Source organism: Cryptomeria japonica, chromosome 11 (assembly GCF_030272615.1).
Source record: "Cryptomeria japonica chromosome 11, Sugi_1.0, whole genome shotgun sequence".
Lineage (NCBI taxonomy): Eukaryota > Viridiplantae > Streptophyta > Pinopsida > Cupressales > Cupressaceae > Cryptomeria > Cryptomeria japonica.
In genome coordinates, this window is record NC_081415.1 from 114,808,882 (window position 1) to 114,828,432 (window position 19,551).

The 19,551-nt window shown below is 35.6% G+C and overlaps 1 protein-coding gene across 1 annotated transcript in view; it reads right to left on the reverse strand.

The window, feature by feature from the left end:
• LOC131037607 (obg-like ATPase 1) overlaps window positions 1-11,564 on the reverse strand; it is a 110,699-nt gene extending 99,135 nt beyond the window's left edge. Inside the window, exons 1-2 of the mRNA XM_057969788.2 lie at window positions 11,259-11,564; window positions 9,777-9,944 (exon numbers count right to left, since the gene is read on the reverse strand). Of these exons, the coding sequence (XP_057825771.1) occupies window positions 9,777-9,944; window positions 11,259-11,342 (252 nt within the window). The 5' untranslated portion in view covers window positions 11,343-11,564. The remainder of the gene's footprint in view (window positions 1-9,776; window positions 9,945-11,258) is intronic.
• Window positions 11,565-19,551: the final 7,987 nt, after the last annotated feature.

Consider the following 19,551-nt stretch of genomic DNA (forward strand, 5'->3'; position numbering starts at 1 on the left):
CTCTTGTGACCCATTCCACCATAGTATAAGACCATTGCCTACAAAGGAAATTCAATTGTTTTAGGGTTGTTTGAAGGTCGTTAAAGCTATTTAATTCCCAAGGGTTTGTGAGAGAATGGCACAATTAGGTTATGTGGTACTATCTTAGAGGAGTTCAAGCACAATATAAAGGTGGAAGTCAATATGCTGCAGTTTGGGAGAGCCTAGAAGAATTGTTGTTGGCCTAGCCAATGGAGGAGTCAAAGGATATGGAAGAGAAGGATATTCAAGACAGGTTGTGGCATTAGGTCAAACATAATGCAAGGGTTTCTAATGAGAATGATGTTGATACGAGGCTTATATAAGCTAGGGTTATAGTGCATATGGAGCATGTTTGGGTGCTAGAAGATTATTGCTAGAATATCAATTTAGTGCTGAGGCATTTGGTGGTTTCACATCACAAGGATGTTTTAAAAGTCTTGAATAATTATACATTGCCGAAACTAGATGATGAGCATACCGTTCGTGCAGTTAAGCAAGCAAAATTAATCACAAAGGTTAAGATCAATGGCTTCATGAATGCCCAAGGCCCTATGTCACTAGTCCTAGAGCTACTATATGTTTCTAGCAATGGAGATACATAATAGACATTAAATTTCCACAATCCGTGTAAATGAATGAGTGCTTCTAGTAGAAAATTGTGTGAGCATGAGTACATAGTCATACATTTGATCATTGGAAAACACTACCTCAATTTGCTGGTTTAGGAGAATATGGAATTTCAGATTTGTCAAAATGATGTGTGCCTATGTCTTTTTTTTTTGGATCTGCATATTTAGCGCATGCTTAAGATTGTAGTAAGTTGTGTGGATTTTAATATTATGTAAACCTTGATCTCCTGCTATGCCCATTACAAGGGTCATTCATGCTGGATAATATAGAAACTATATGTTTTGTTTTAGAAGGATGAGCCCCCTACAATAGAACCCTAATACTATATCTAATAAAAGAAGCTACAATTTATCATTTATCTGAGAACCGAGGAAAAGAAGCTGAAATCTATAGAAAATTAGACAATTTGACATTCGAATTATCCAAATTATCCAATGATCAACAACAAGCATCTATAGCATGATATTTAATTTATTCTTAAAATTCAAGGCAGAAGAATAACATAGCAAATAAAATAAAATGGTTAATCTAACTCACCATCCAATGAGAAAGTAGTGGCATAATCTTCCTCTTCCTCTCATTTTCTCTTCCTCTCATTTGTCTCCCTATTTTCTTCCTCTTCTTCATTTTTCCTTTTTTTTTTCTTTTGGTGACTACAAAAGAACATTGCCCACAGTTTTTTTTAAATTTTTCAAGGTTGGAAGGACTTGGTGGTCAGCCTTTTTAGGTTAAGAATGTTGAAGTTGCACATATAATTTCACAAGAGCAAGAATCTTCTACAAAACCAAAAAACCTCCCACAAGAGGAAGAAGCAAGAAATAATGCTATATTTCTGATATTAGTACAACAGATACAATTGCAAATATACAAAGATACCCTTGTATGTAGATAGATGTTGTGTCTCACCCTTAGGCAAGGGTGAGACAAGACAACATGTAATGGTGACAAGTGTTAGGATTGAATGACTTTAGACACAAAAAGTAAACGCCCCAAGTAAACTTAACTAACTAGGTGTGAAAAGGATCCAAAAAAGAAACCAATTAGGTAAAAGCCCTATCCACACCAAAAAAGGATTAAGATATCATTTTTTTTTGTTTGAACTTTTAAAATAGGGTACACTGTAACACCCTAGGATGGCTGACGAATGTTCAAGGGGGCCCAAGGAATCCCAAAAAAACAAAAATTAAAAAGGGAGACATCCCTTGGATATCCTTGTAAATTCATCAAAAACTGGAAAGATGGGTGGTACATTCCTCCCTAGTCCCCATGTCCCTAAGACATCCAAAATGTGGGGTTAGAGCACGAGGGTATGTCCCTACGGATCACTTGCAATTTTGAAGTTGATAGACACTGCATTTCCACCTATCAGACCATGTTCTAGTGGCAAGTAAAAGTGATTGCATCAATATGACATTTTCAGCACCATTTCTTACCCTCTAAAAAGTTGAGGGAAAAACATAAGCTTGGCAGATTATTGTAGGGTGATCCAGCCTAAAATTGCTTAAAAAAGTGAAAACATAGAGCATGTTAATGCAAGTAGCTTTAGGAGTTCTACCTGCGTTGGGATGCAATTCTTCTTGCTGTTATTTCTCCCTCAGTTCGTATCTTCTGTTCATTACCGTGAAGTTGTCTCTATGGATTTATTTTTTGCTCCAATGAAAGCTGTTTATGTTTCATATTCCTATGCTTGCCGTCATTGACCTTCATCTCCGACTTGTGCGTTGTCCATGCTGGCACGACTACCGTCGTTATTGATTTCATCCATTGTGATGCAGTCATGTCTCACCTTCAGTTCCTGTCGGTGGTGGAGTAAGGAACGGCATATTTTTTTGTAACTGTCGATGAGCTGTTTGGTGCCTCTTGGTCTTTCGTCTCCACCGTAAAGAGATTCTTGGAGCCTTGCGCATTTGATATATTTCACTACCTGTTTAATTTGCGGGTTGTGAAAATTTCTAAAAGGAAGACAATCTATTTCTTTCGTATCTGTCATCATCCGTGTTGTGTTCGAAGAAGGATATCTCTGCAGCTACCTTGGCCTGTTCGAGTTTTTCTAATATAATCTTCATGTGTTTGATTGGTGTGTAATATCTACATATGGTAAAAGGTGTATATGCTGTATGAATGGTAGAAGCTATTTTTCAGAAAGTTTTATTTATCATACTGTCGATTGTTAAAGTGAAAACAATCATTGCCTGTTAAGCGTGAAAGCAGTGTATCAGATTTGTGTTGATAATAAAGTTCAATTTTGGTGTGGCTGGGTTTTTCACCCTCAAGTGGAGGGTTTTCCCAGGATAAGATTTTGTGTTTTGTGTTCTTGTGAGAATTCTTGTTTCAGATTTCTAAGTTTTATCTTTCTGGTTCTAAATTTAACAGAGCATGGCAATGAACAAAGTTGCCAGGAACTATTTTAGTTATAACTTATTAGCCTTTAAACTTGACATGTTTCTGTCCATTGTGCCATGGTCTAGCAGTAAGCATAACAATTGTCGTGCTATATTTTTCAGGACCTTTTCTTATCACCTAACAAGTTACTAAAATGTGTTTCCCAGATAGCTTTAGATTGGCATAGCATTAAAATTACTGAGCAGAGAAAGCAAGGTAATTTAACACATTAATTGGTGTTGTGAGAGTTTGGCCAAGATCCAAAACCTAATAGATTTTCACCTTGATGTGTTTCCATTTGTCAGGCCATAGTCTAGCAGTAATACAAAGTGATTACTATGATGATGACCCAGTTCCAGATCCCAACAGGATTGGTCCTCCAGTGTTATGTAGGTATATTATTTAATTGCCACAATTGAATAAGGTGTGATCCGGATTACTTCCACTTGTTAACTAAATTTCACTGAATCTACCAGAACATATTTTGCACGCAACAAAATTTTCACTAATATTTGCCAAATTTCCATTTAAAACATCCATAATGTTCTTAGATCCACTAAAAATGATTAACCGTAAATGCTGTTTTCTGCAGAAATGGCCTCAGAAGATATACTTCAAAAATAAAGATTCAAAAACACTCTATAGTTGTTAAAAATTTCATAACTTAAATTTTCCTTTTCTCACCTTTGACCAAAAGGACATTCCTCACCATGGCTTGTTAGCCAAAAGGTTTCCTGTGTTTAATTGCCTGCTAGTAGTAGTAGTAGTTAATCGTTTCCTTATTTACTCAAAAACTGGAGCATGAGAACTAAAAAAGACCTAAAATATTTGTTAAACATGATGTTGTTTGAAAGAGTAAATTGATGCTTCATTTTGTTAAGGATGTAGCCTCATTCAGATTGAAGCAAGCAATACATTATGAGTGAAATAATATATATATATGTCTGAATAGAAATATATATATATATTAAATCATATACATATTGAATGAAAATAACATTATCATATTATCGTTGTATTAACCGATGACTTTCAAGTCATGTTCAATATTACTACTATCGTATTGTTATTGTTAATCACGATAAGTATCGAGCACGATAGATGATTCAGCACATAACTAATGGCGGTTGACAGTATATGGTGAAGTGCTATGGATACGTAGGGTCATGACCCTACGTGGCATAAAGCCACGTAGGGGTCATGCCTCTACGTAGACATAACCCTTCACCGATATATATATGCCAATGATATCGGTGCTTGCTGATAATGAAATCAATAACCGTGGCAATTACATTATACAGCAAGCAGTCGCTAAGTAATATATTCATCAGTCATTATTTGTCAGAATCGAATACATATCAGCAATCACTTTGAAATAAAAGACTATTATTTTTCTCTATCACTGATCTGGATTCCTTAACATGGTATCAGAGACAAGTTGGTAGAGAAATAAATAAAAGATAGTGACATTTTTTAATTAAAATTCAGACTTGCATTCCAAATCAAAGGAAGAACAATCATGGTGAACAGTGTTAGAGTGGAGGATAGACTCGAAGGCTCATCCAATTTTGTCTCATGGAAAATTCGAATAATAGCAATTCTTCAAGAACTTGATTTGGATGCATATATAGAAGAAGACACAAAAATGCCCGAAGACGAACCAGAGAAAACAAACTGGAAAAGACACAACAACAAGGCTAAGAAAATAATAATTGATGCTGTTAAAGATCACATTCTTCCAACCATATCAAAACTAACTACAGCTTATGATATGTTCAAGACCATCCAAAATACATATGAAATAAATAATGCAAGCAGATTTCTTACTTTCATACAGCAATTAATGCATATCACATGAACAAAGGAGAAACAATCACGTCCTATATTATGAGGATTTCAGAGTTGAAAGACCAAATGTCAACTATTGGAAATAATGTAGATGATATGGAGTTATCTCTAATAGCACTTAAGGGATTACCATCCAGTTGGGAATCCTTTATTCAAGGCATTAGTGCTCGACCTACACTACCGAAATTCGATCAACTCAAGAACAATTGTGCTCAAGAAGAATCTCGACTAATTACAAGAGGGATGGGTCCAAACAAAGAGGGAGAAATTCAAGCACTACATGCTAACACAAACAACAAAGGGAAGAAAAAGAAGTTCAAACAGAAGAGAGGAAATAACAATCAAAATCCAAAAAACAGAGACTTCTCCAAGATTCAATGCTACAGGTGTGATAAATTTGGACACACTCACAGGTTCTGCCCGGAAAGAAAGAAAGCCCAAGCAACCATAGCTGAAGTCAAGGAAGTAGAGAATCCTCTATTCTTCTTAGCCTTATCAAGCGAGCTAAATTCAAACAAAAATATGTGGATAATCAATAGCGAAGCATCACGACACATAACCGGATTTAGAGATCAATTTGAAACCTTTGAAGGGCATTCAACTGAAGAAGTTACAATTGGAGACAATTCCTACCTATCCAGTGAAAGGAATTGGGACCTGCTCAATTCAATTAAGAACAAGAGTTACATTACAATTGGAAGATGTTCTTTTTGTACCGAGTATCAAAAGAAATTTGGTCTCTATTTCAGGACTAGCTGATCAAGGATATCGTGTCACCTTCCATGAAGGTAAAGTTTTACGCTGGCCTAAAAATTCTAACATAAAGAATGCTATTCCTATAGGATCTAGAGATGGTAGTTTATATAAACTATGTAATGCTCAAAAACATGCACTAAATCATGAAGTATCAAATTCTAATGAAATTTGGCATAGAAGATTAGGACACCTTCGGTTTAGTGCCCTACCTTCTATAGGAAAGACCACCACAGGATTACCTAATCTAAAATCTGATCATGTTGGAACTTGCAAAGGATGTGCTCTAGGAAAGAACTCAAAAGGGTCTTTTCCTTCAAGCGAACACAAATCAAAAGTTGTACTAGAACTTGTCCACACTGATTTGTGTGGTCCAATGTCATTACCATCACTAGGGGGATTTTTGTATTACGTGATATTTGTTGATGACTACTCTAGGAAAACTTGGATCTATTTCATAAAACTTAAAGAATCAAATGAACTGTTATTGAAATTCAAAGAATTTGAAGCCTTAGTGGAAAATCAAACTGGGAAGAAAATAAAGACTCTAAGATCAGATAATGGGGGTGAATATATCTCTGAAAATTTTAAAGAATTCTGCATTTCTGTTGGGATTAAGAGAGAGTGTACAATACCTTATAATCCTCAACAAAATGGAGTCGCAGAAAGGAAAAACAAAACCATCATTGAAGCCGCTAAAGCCATGATGCATGATCAAAATCTACATATCTCATTCTGGGTCGAAGCCTCAAATACAGCTGTGTACGTTCAAAACAGATACCCTCATTCAATCTTAGAAAATATAACACCTGAAGAAGCCTTTACAGGGAATAAACCAGATTTAAGCCATCTAAGAATCTTTGGTTGTCACGTGTATATTCATGTTCCTAAAGAAAAGAGGACCAAACTAGAACCCTCCGAGAAGAAAGGCATATTTGTTGGCTACAGTGAAACCACTAAAGGATACAGAGTCTATATTCCAGGACGAAGATCTATTGAAATCAGTAGAGATGTCAAATTTGAAGAAGATGCTGCTTATAAACTCTCTCTAAGTGCAAAAGATGATCAAATCACAGAATCAGATGAAAATCTTACAATTGAGAATCAAAGGGAGAATAGCATAGAAGAACATGAACCTCAATCATCTAATTTTGAGAATGCTGAAAATCCTAACAACAAGAAAAGACCACTATGGGCAAGAAAGATGATTGAAGAAAATAATGTGGAACCTGATGAAATCTTCAGAGAGAATAAGAAAAAAAGAAGTCAATCATGCTATGTTGCACTCATGACCAAGCTTACAAAATCTGAACCATCAAATGTTGAAGAGGCTTTAACATGTCAAGCTTGGAAAGATGCAATTATTGAGGAATACCAATCTATCTTAAAAAATGATGTCTAGGACATTGTACCTAGACCAAAAGACAAATCAGTTGTCTCTTCAAAGTGGTTATTCAAAATCAAATATGCACCAGATGGTAGTAAGATTCGTTGCCAGGGGGTTTTCTCAAAAGGCTGGAATTGATTACGAAGAGACGTTTGCTCCAGTTGCCCGATATACTTCTATAAGAACCATTATTGCCATTTCAGCGTCTAAAGGGTGGAAGATACATCAAATGGACGTAAAGACCACATTTCTGAATGGTGTTATTGAGGAAGAAGTATATATAGAACAACCTGAAGGCTTTGCTACACATGATAGAAACCTCTGTGTGTAAACTGAAAAAAGCTCTCTACGGCCTTAAGCAAGCTCCCAAGGCATGGTATGAAAGGATAGATAGTTATCTCTCCAAGCTAGGATATTCCAAAAATGAAGCAGATCCTAACATATACTTCAAAATATCGGATGGTTACATGTTAATAGTTGTTCCCTATGTTGATGACTTGTTGATAACAAGAGAAGATCATCTTATTGCAAAATGCAAACAAGATCTTGTGGCTGAATTTGATATGAAGGATCTAGGTCTTCTGCACTATTTTTTGGGCCTAGAAGTATGGCAAAAAGAGAATTATATTTCATTAATCAAGGAAAATACACCACTGATATCTTGACCAAATTTGGTATGATGGATTGTAAACCTCTATCCACTCCAATGGAAACAAATCTTCACAAGCTTAAAAGTGAAGCAGTAGATTCAGAACCTACAGATCCTACATACTATAGACAAATTATTGGATCTCTTATGTACTTGGTAAACACTCGCCCTGATATTTGTTATGCTACTGATGTGTTAAGTCATTTCATGTGCGAACCTAAGAAGATTCACCTAATGGCTGCTAAGCATATTATGAGATACTTGCAAGGTACTATTGGACTTGGCCTAAAGTATGAAAATGTTGAGATACAACTCCAAGGGTATTCTGATTCTGACTGGGCAGGCAGTTCCATTGATTGTAAAAGTACTATGGGGTGTTGTTTCAGTCTTGGATCGGCTATGATATCCTGGTTTAGCAGGAAACAATCAGCAGTTGCTCGGAGTTCTACTGAAGCCGAATATATATGGCTGCCTCCATGGGAGCTCGTGAAGCAGTGTGGTTAAGGAAATTGCTAGTTGGACTATTTGGGAAGCCCCTGAACCCCACAGTGATTCACTGTGATAATCAAAGATGCATCAAACTTTCCGTAAATCCAGTTTTTCATAATCGATCCAAGCATATAGAAATCCATTACCATTACATAAGAGATATGGTAGACAAAGATGTTATCAAATTGGTCTACATCAGCACTGAAGAGAAAAGTGCCGACATATTCACTAAACCTCTTGCAAAGTTGAAAGTGGAGTACTTTAGAGGTAAACTTGGTATGACCAAATTGTGATTGAAATTTCTGACATTAAATCTAAGTCATATGTAATTTGATATTCATGAATATTTTGGATGCAATATCGCAATTGTGTGTTATGTCATGAAAGGTGACGATCTTTCATGTGATGTATGTGTAAGATCGCTATTGTAAGGTGACGACCTCAACAATAGCTTGATATGTTATCAAGATTGACTACATTAAGTTGCTGTCCCGGAATGTGCCGGAAATCTTGATACTAAATTTGTTATGTTTGAGTTATTGATTTGTTGTCATTAAGTGTTGTCTCAAAATGTGTCGGAGACTATGATAACAATCATATCATGATTGACTACATTAAATTGCTGTCCCGGAATGTGTCGGATGTCATGATACTAAAATTATTGCTCCTGTGATAATGACAAAAACTAATATGTTGAAGAACATAATACCTATGATAATGACTATCTTACAGTTGTTACTAGAATCAAGGTTGTTATCTGATATACTTCATATAGTTGTTGTCCCAGAGTGCTAGAGTGCTGGAAATCAGATAATCCATATCTTCATGAGATATGAAGTATTTCACTAGTAAGCATTACTAAGTGAATGTATATGCTCATGCCAAATGAATATATATCTAGAATGTTGTTCCTTAAACATAATTATGAAATTCAATCCTCTTTTCGCTAAGAGGGAGTGTTAAGGATGTAGCCTCATTCGGATTGAAGCAAGCAATACATTATGAGTGAAATAATATATATATTATTTAAATTTAATCATATACATATTGAATGAAAATAACATTATCATATTATCGTTGCATTAACCAATGACTTTCAAGTCATGTTCGATATTACTACTATCGTATTGTTATTGTTAATCACGATAAGTATCGAGCACGATAGATGATTCAGCACATAACTAATGGTGGTTGACAGTATATGGTGAAGTGCTATGGATATGTAAGGTCATGACCCTACGTGGCATAACCCTACGTGCCAATGATATCGGTGCTTGCTGATAATGAAATCAATAACCGTGGCAATTACATTATACAGCAAGCAGTCGATAAGTAATATATTCATCAGTCATTATTTGTCAGAATCGAATACATATCAGCAATCACTTTGAAATAAAAGACTATTGTTTTTCCCTATCACTGATCTAGATTCCTTAACACATTTCTTTCAACTTGACGAACTGAACAAATTTTGAATTATTTAAATTTACTTGGACATATGAATAAATAATCATCAGCATAATAATGTACCTTAACCAAATGCAGAAAATCAATTTATAAAATATGAAGTTAATATAATACAGAGAGCTTCAGTGTAGTAAACGGCAAACCACATACCTCACTCTTAGGCTTGTACAACTGGCAAAGCCAATCAAAACGTTCATCTGGAACATTTACACGTGCTTCATTGGGCTCAATTGTGCAAAAGGGAAAATTCTCCGCTGGTATTGAAAGCTTTGTCAAAGTATTAAACAAAGTCGACTTCCCCACATTTGGCATGCCAACCTTTTAACAAATTAATATCATTAGATACCTTGGCAAATAATACATGGCTGAAAATGACAAAAACTTAGTTATAGTTGTCAATTTAAATCTAAAATCAGGAAACCGTAATATGGAATGAGGACTTCAACAATCAAGCCCTAGAATTGGATTCTACGATATGTGATAAAATGTTAAACAGGCTGCTAAAAACAAATTAATAATCTCAATTCAAACAAATTATTAATCTCAATTCAATAGTAGTGTAACTCCCAGATCAATCCCTGCTCGAGTTTTGGATCTTAGGAGAAATGACAATGTGTTGAAAGTAAAACTCACGGTTTAAAAATTAAAACAATTAAATTTAGTTCTAAATCTCAATTCAATACTAAAAGAAAAAATGATGAAGCGTAGTAAAAGTATTCAGGTTTTACTGTTGAACTTGCAGCTAAAAAGATAAAAACAATTAATTTTTTTGTTTTGAATGTCAATCCAATACTAAAAAGAAAAAAAGTCAAATGCTATAAAAATATAACCAAGTTCTGTCCTGGGGTTCAAATCGCGTAACATGTAATTAAAGTGTTCAAATCATGGCTTAAAACCAGTTAAAATTTAGTTCTGAACCTCACTTCAGAATCTACGGCCAAAAGATGTCTAACGTGATTAAGAGATAACCTTGGCTCCAACCTTAGGAGACATGATAAAGCGTTCAAACTCATGGCTAAAAATATATCAAATTTAGTTCTCAATTTCAACTCAAGTCTTAAAAGAAAAAACATAGTAAATGTGGTAAAGCCCCCAGTTGAAACCCTCGGAAACATAATTAAGTGTTTAAATTCATGGATAGAAATAATTAAAATTTAGCTCTAACTCTCAATTCAATCTGGAAGCATGAGCTCGCGCCCAGGCTGAAATCCTAAGAGTGTGATATTTTAGGCATTTTTATTCAACAAATTGGGTTAAACTTTTAAAAAACAGTTCAAGAGGCATTTTATTTAAATAAAATCGGTTAGACGCAAAGCGGGCATATTAAATAAGGCTTTTGAATTCGATAAAATACTGCATCCAAGCTGCTAGGCAGGACGCATTCAACGGGGGAGGGAGGGTGTAAAATTCCAGGTGAATTTGACGGAAAGAAAAAGAAACAGATTATTTTTAATTTAGATTGTCTACCCGACGAGACAGTGTATAAAATCCGGGTAAATTCTACAGAAAAGATATCCCACCTCAAGCAGGTAAATGAAACATTTGTCTTAAAAAACTGTAAACTGAAGTAAAAGAAATTGATCAAACCAAACACCAATAAATCAGATTTTTTTGTATGGAAAGAAAACTTACAATGCCAATCTTGAGATGCGAAGAAAAGCGGCCCAAAATGAGGCGCTCTGGAGGGGCATCCTTCTTTGCTGATTTGGGAGGCATTTTGCGGGCTGCGAGACCGGAATTTTTCTTTAAAAATTACAAGCGAATTTCTAATAGCAATTTCTGATTTGGAAGATTACGCCAACAAGGGGAGAAAACCAAAACCCAAAACCCTTTCGTTGAATTTGTTTATTTATAAACCCTAGGCTAGCCTTGGATATGGGATTTTGTAGCGTTGGTCATACGCTGTTTTTACAGCATCTTAGGTTGTTTATAATAAAAATACGATGTGGAGAATCAAGAAAAAGGTATGAAACTTTTGACAGGGAATAATTAAACAGATGACACTTTGATGTCCAATAATCGTAAAAAAAAATTCGAAAATTTTTGAGGTGGTGGTTGATTAATATGAAGGTATGTTTTTTGATTATTGGGTTAGATGATCATATTAAATTTTGTTCTTCTAAGGAACATTGTCTACTTTCTTAAATTAAACTAGCAATTACACCTTGGTGTGGAATAGGTACGTCGAAAAGGTGTGGAGGGTTACAAAGGGAAATTTCTTGTCTATGTTTGTATATATTCATATAATACATCATAGGGGTAAGAAGATGGAGATGAAGATGGAGAGGGAGATAAAGATGGAGAGGATATGGAGAGGAGAGGGAGAGATAAAGAGATAGAGGATAGAGGAATATATAGAGAAGGAGAGAAATATATAGAGAGAGGGAGACATAGAAAGATAAATACATAAATAGGAAATGATATTCAAGAGAGGTGGAGAGAGGGAGAGATATAGGGGTAGAAAGAGAGGGAGAGTTAATGAGATAGGTAGATAGAGGGAGAGATGGAAGAATAAATGTAAAGAGATCGAGATATAGAGGCAAAGAGATATATAAATAGAGGTCTAGGACTTGAGGGAGATGGAGAGAGATGTAAGGATAGAGAGAGGGATAAATATAGAGATAGGAAGTGATAAAAAGAGAAGTGGAGAGAGGGAGATTGGGGGTGGAGGGAGATGGAGAGATGGAAGAAGAAATATTAAGAGATAGAGATAGAGAGGCAAAGAGACATAGATATAAATATATGTTTATGAAGAGAGAGAGAGAGAGAGAGAGAGAGAGAGAGAGAGAGAGAGAGAGAGAGGGGGGGGGGGGGATAAGAATGGGGAGACAAATAGATGGAGAGATAGAAAGAGGGAGATGATGAGATATAGATAGAGGGATATAGGGAGATGGAGAGGTATAGAGGAAGAGAGAGGAGAGCTAGAGAGAGAGAGAGATGGTGAGATAGAGTGATAGAGATATAAGGAGATATAGAGAGGGGGAGGGAGAGAGAAAAAGATTAACAACTAAAGAGAAGTAGAGAGACAAATAGGGAGGGAGGGAGATATATGTGAAGAGGAAGAGAGATATAGAGATATGTTGGAAGAGAATGGGATAGAGATGGACATGGTGGATAGGGAGGGAGCGGGGGATGGAGAGATGTGGAGAGAGAGAGAGAGAGAGAGAGAGAGAGAGAGAGAGAGAGAGAGAGAGAGAGAGAGAGAGAGAGAGAGAGAGAAGGAAAATAGCTCAATATAGAAAAAGGGGGAGGGAGAGGGAGAGGGAGATAGACCTATAGCAAGAGAGTTATAGAGCTAGGGAGATATAGGCAAATAAAGTTATGGAGAGAGAGAGAGAGAGAGAGAGAGAGAGATAAAAAAAATAGAAGAGCAAGAGGGAGACGAAATGTGAGATATATAGATATAGAGATATAGAGCAAGAGAGATGGAGTGGACGGGAGAGAGGTAGAGATACTGAGATATAGATAGAGATGAAGAGGGAGAGATAGGGGGATAAATATAGAGGAGGAAAGAATGAGAGAGAAAGAAGGTGAAAGATATAAGTAATAGAGAGAGGGAGAAAGAGATAGAGAGGGGGGAAGAGAGAGAGAGAGAGAGAGAGAGAGAGAGAGAGAGAGGAGGGAGAGATGGAGAGAGATATATAACTTGGGAAAGATAGAGGGATTGAGAGAGATATATAAAAATACAAAGGGAGAGAGGGAGAGGAACAGGGAGAAATACGGATAGAAAGAAGGAGACGATGAATGAGGGGGAGATAGAGATAAAAAGATAAAGATGTAGACATATAGAGAGAGAATATGAGAGATGGATTTGATAAGAGAGTGAGAGGGGGGCACAAATGAGAGACAAAGGAGGTGATAGAGACAAGTAATAGAGAGAGAAGAGTGTATGTGAGAGAGAGTGTATATAAGAAGACAAAGAGAAGGATTTTAAAACATATTTCAATTTTCTTATTTATTATTACTCTTATTTTTTTCCAACTATTTATTTTAACAAGGTAGATACATAAATATTGACATTGCTAAATTCAAAATATTAAATAAAATTAAAATAATAAGTTTTGTATTATAATAATAAAAAAAAGTGTTTAGTTTTTAAACTTAAATTTAAATTTAATATTAAAATAGAATAAATTGAATGTAAAGTCCAGATGTATCAAAATCCAAATATTAATATAATGATAATTTTTTAAAAATTAGAAATAATAATATTTTTAATGTTAAAATTAAATACTTTATTTTAATAAATATTTTATTTTTAAATAAATAAATTTAATAAAAAATCAAATCACATATAATTTTTTCAATTTAAAAAAATTTATAAATTTAAAATAGAAAAATATAGAAATAATTATTTTTTTATATAACACTTAAATGATCCTCATATTTCAATGTTTTTTCTTAAAAATATAAACTATTATGTGTGGCATGGACAAGCTTTTATAGGAATAAGGGGCATTAATTTGTGTAAGAAAATAATCGCATAACTTATTTGGGGGTAAGTTCAGGGTGGGACTTGTCCTCAAAAACTTCAAACTTTTTCATTTAATTTTGTACACTCGACGATACTATGGTGGCGTTTTCCTCGAGATAAAAAATGATAAGGTAGATTTTGTAGAGAGATCTACCACATAACTATGTGGTAAGAAAAAAAATATTTTTTAACATTAATGGGTGCTTACGTACTACGAAGTTTACAAAAAGTGGGTTGCATTATCAACAATCTTTGAGTTCAATAATATCAATACAATTGCCATGTCAATACCATTTACCATCATTTCTCGTAGAAGTTTGTGAGGAAAGTGCTACCCTGGGTAGAGTTTGCAAGATAGAAACAAAATAAAAATTTGACGAAAATCGATCGACGGCGGCAGACATTTCGATCGTCTTGCATGCCTCTATGTAAATGTAAACCGTTGATTTGAGATATCAGGTCATCCATCAAATAAGGAGATGCCTTCAACATAATTAAAGATGTGCTTTTTTTTATATGTATGTTTATTCGACATATTAAAATCTATTTAAATAGTAAAGATTTTTTTGATATTAAAAGCAGCAAAATAAGGATGTTGACCCTTTACACTAGTAGTCTATTGGTAACATTAACAACTAACAGCACACTAACATGCAGTATACTAACAGGATATAAAAAATAGAATAGAGTTTTTAACAAGATAGTAAAAACAATATTAAGTATTAACGGCATAAACCAAAAGGCCTAGAAAGCTAAATCCAACCAACCAATGGCTATTTGAGCACATGGCTCTAGTCGTTAGTGAGGAACTTGAATAGTTCCTTATAGTTCCCTTCATTGTCAACATCTTTCCCTGGGGCTTTTTTTTGCATCAAACACAATGAAAAGGTCGAGTTGTGCATCACCCTCAAACTGAACTTGGAGACATTGATCATCTTCTACTCTAACTTTGTCACCTTCATCTTCGGGGCCTCTAATTCCTCCATCGTTGTCCTACAATTAGCATAGTTACACACACACTCCCCTTGGTGGTTGTCCACCTCCTCTGGCATGGCATCTTGGGTCAAGTCCAAGGGTTCATTTTTATCACTGTGCTCAGAGTTGTTGCTAGTTACTTTGTTCGAACTCTCAGCCTTCCATGTGCCATCCTCAATGGCGTCCTCATTGTCAGTTGCTTCCTCCTTCAATTCCTCCTCACGATCAAATAATAAAGATGTTAGGGTTGATATAGTCTAGTTGTTTGGAAAGAAGCATTTTTTGGAAGGTTTTATTTGGTCTTTTGTTGTGTCACTTAAGTAAACTAATCATTTTTGGGGTTAGATCTTTTGACTTCACAATACTTATCTTTATAGGTTTGCTTCATAGTAATTTATCATTTGAGTTTAGTTTATTTGATAGTAATTTTTTATTTTATTAATACGTGTGTCAATTACTATTAATAAGAAAATATAGTACATATATCCACACAAAAAAATTAGAGGGACACAAGTTCACCCCTTAGAGTCATGCGAGAAACGCTCAAAAAGCAAAGTCGCATGGCATAGCCTAAAAAGTAGGAAACTTATCCAAACAAAATAACAATGGGCCAAGCCTAAACAACAAATAACAGAAAGATAACTAAGCAGCTAGTGCAATCCTGGATGGGGGCGGAAGGGGGTCACGTGTTGAACACTATCAAAATTTGAGAGGGGGGATGAATCAGCATTCACAAAATATTATCAAATTAAAGTGATTCTAACTTCATCATTCATCCATATCAATGAGCTGAAAGTAATTAATAGTAACGACAAATAACATTGACACAATAACACCAGTTTTTTACATGGAAAACCCAAACTGGGAAAAACCGTCGTGAGAATTAAACTCACAATATATAGTAACAGTTCTACAAAAGACAAGGCCTCCTGCCAGAAAGAGCTTACTGCTCTGGACTTGCAAATTGAGGCACACAGCCTCATGCAAGATACAAAAAGAGAGACTTGCTCGATTGAAGATCACTTATTTAAGGTGTAAAGCAGAAAATCGCAAGCGAACCCTAAGTGTTCCCCCCCACCACTCCGAGGAGAGGGGAAGGAGGTCACTAGGGTTGACGGTTTTCACTTAGGGGAGACTTTACATTCAAAAGAGGGGTTGAAACCCACAAGATCCAATCCCACACAATGCAAGATTGGATTCTAAATGAGTTTCAAGGGTTAAGACAGCAAGGCTACCCTCTTTTGTAAAGAATGTAGATAGAAGGATCAAGCTAGGAATGCATGAAAAGTGAGAAAGATTCACTTATAAACAGAGATAGGAATATAGGATGAAGTTGCGGACCTGGAATTAGCAGTAAAATGTCGAGATGATGTTGTTCTGCAAATTTGAACGAAAGTTGACAGGACGATGGCGCCCGGCGTGCACACGGTCCTCCGAAAAATCCGTGAAACGAAGGGGGATCTATTTGTCTCTGCATAAGGATTCCAGATCTTCAATTACAGCTGCATACCTGCCACCTACACACAGAAAAGCAAAGACGATTGGGGGGTTAGGGATTAGGGGTTTGCCCTCAGGTCAAACCCCGGTTTTGGAATTAACCAAGAAATGAGAATGTTGTAAATGTAAATGTTTGTAATGTAAAACAAGTACTAGTACCTTGTTGTAAGAATGTTTGTATTCTTACATGCGAAGGTGTAGATGTTGTTATATGTTGTATGTTGTATGTGGTATGTGATCTCCTCTTCAATGGTTGAATCCTTGTCTTGAATGCAACACTTAGCCTTGAATGGAGACTTAGAATGATCAATTGCTTGAAGGAATGCTTGAATGCTTGAATATCGTTTCCACCTTTTTTCCCATCCACAAAAATGGGAGAGGAAATGTAGTTTATATACTTGTCAATTAGGGTTAAAATACTAATTTTTCCGACCTTAGGTCGACCAGGAAACATTATTTTCCAATTTGCAAACATAAAGACCCGAGACCCAAAAGAGACTGGGCCCAAAAATAGGGCCAGGGACCAGGGCGCTGGGCGCCATGGTCCCACCTCCAGGGGCAGCAGGGTGCAAGGAGGATCAGGCCTGGATGCTGAAAAATGCAGTTTTTGATGTCATGAACAAGTTTCGGGGTCTCCATTCAGGTTCAGTGTTGCGTCGCCATCGTGAAGACCCAAATGCGGTCGAAATTGCAAGTGTCACAATTTTAGGACGCTACATAAGGTAAGATACAAAACTGATCTCATAAAGGAGTAGGAATAATAGATTGAACTATATACAAAAAACATTGTTAGAATGTAGATAACAGTTCTCTAAATATACTCACATGTGTGCTTTATACACCTTCGAACCTCTGCACTTACTCACTTTGCATCTATCAATCATTAATTTCGCTCTATGTATCCACGCATTCACACCACTTCTCCTTTTTTCTCATCGTCCTTATCTAACATAGCCAATTTGCTCAACAGATACCAATTGGATCCAAAAACAATCAATGCTAGGTCGGCCAAAAGAGTATGTAACATGTACATAGCATTGACCCAAAAATATATTATCCAGAAGGTAAAAAGGATGTGTACCAAGTTGGCATTCCTTCCAATCAATATCAAAAACATTTTACACCCAACTGCTTGGACCAAAGTGCATAAACCGATAGAAAACTTAATCTGCGCAACACATTATTTAATCCAAACCAAAAACAAATAAAGTGATTCATCTAAGAGAACCATGACATCTGTCTCATCAAAATAGCTACCTATAATCTCTTGAGATGTATCTGATATAAATGCTTATTCTGGTACATGATAAGTTTCTCCAAAGCAAACAATAGGAGTACTTTTAGACCAGGTGAAGAACACCAAACCTTCAAAAACATACTGAAAGATCATTTAATATCATTTCATTAGCAAAATGTGAACCTATATATATCTCTACATCATAGTATCAAGAAAATAAACATCCAAAACATCTGGGCCGCCAACTACACATCAAATGAGTCTATCCAATTCTGGATCACTAATAACAATCGAGGCAACATGAGATTGACAAAGGTTTGATATCAACGACAATAATGGCATCCATATTGTAACAATCTCCCCTTTTGTCATTGATGGAAAAACAAAAATATATTCTTTCTCCCCCTAACAATATTTCTCCCCCTTTGACAACAATGACAAAGGGTAAATACCTTTAAAATAGAAACATACAAAACCAAAATTACAACCTCCTTCAACAAAATATTTTAAAAAACAAATGAGAGAAAAGAAATGCCAAGCAGACATTCCAAGCCAAATGTCCTTGTATTGATTCTTCAAACCAATAATCGATGAGTTCCAAGCATGCATAGTGGTAGACAAGATCTTGTTCTGAATTTCACAATCAACACATAAATTTACCACAAAATCAAAGATATTAGAATTAAATACACTTTGTTCAACTTTTTCTACATCAGCCAACAATCTAAGAAACAAGGACAACCACAATTCCATGGCATCTTAAACTTCACATAATCTTCTCTTTGCTTATGTCTCACAGCCAACTGGGAATGAAGATCTCGAGCCTTGGATCTCATGGAACTATTTGCATCTTTGTAAATATTGAATGACAAGACCAATTTTGTAAGTTGAGACTCAATAGAGTCTATCTCATCTTTGAATTGCTTCATCATTGCAGTTTGCCTTAGACAGTATCTATTAGCTGAAATACAGTGTCCACCATCTTCCTAAAATTTATCAAATTTAACTTGAGATCATGGTGTGCCTTTAGACACCTTTCAATCATCTTCTCCAATATATTACCTTTAGTGAAAGGTTCACTGGATTCACTTTCTTCTCTGGCAACTATGGTCATCCTCTCAATCAACAATTCTATCAATACCTCTAGGAGAACATCAACAACATTCAAGGGAACAAGATTGTTCCAAAGCAAATATGTAGCACAAGCCTGCTGAATAATGTCATGATCATAGGACGAAACAATGAGATACAACTCACCAACTCTTTTCAAACCATCGAGCTTTGAGAGCATCTCAAGAACTATATTCTCATCAAATGTACCTTTAGGGGAAGCAATCACCAACTTCATAATTGAAGCACCCTTCTACACATTAGCCTTCGCCAAATCTTCATCATCACTCTTTATTGTAACAGCTTTTGTGGATCCCATTGAAATTCTTTTACCTTTTGACACTTTGGAGGAAGAAGTAGATGCTTCATTAGATGATTTTTTCACTTTCTTTCCTTTCAACACCAATTCAATCTGCTAGATCTTTTTCCACCAGATTCACTCATAAAATCTTCAAAAAGTTCCAAATCTTCCTACATTCACATCCTTAGACATCTTAAGGAATATTTCAGTAATTTCCATACACTCATCTTTAGATACTTCATAAGACAACTTATCAACCCATGAAGTTCGAGGAGTAACAACCTCAATAAAACAATTGTCTTTATCCACTAGGAAAGTAATGTCCTCTTTG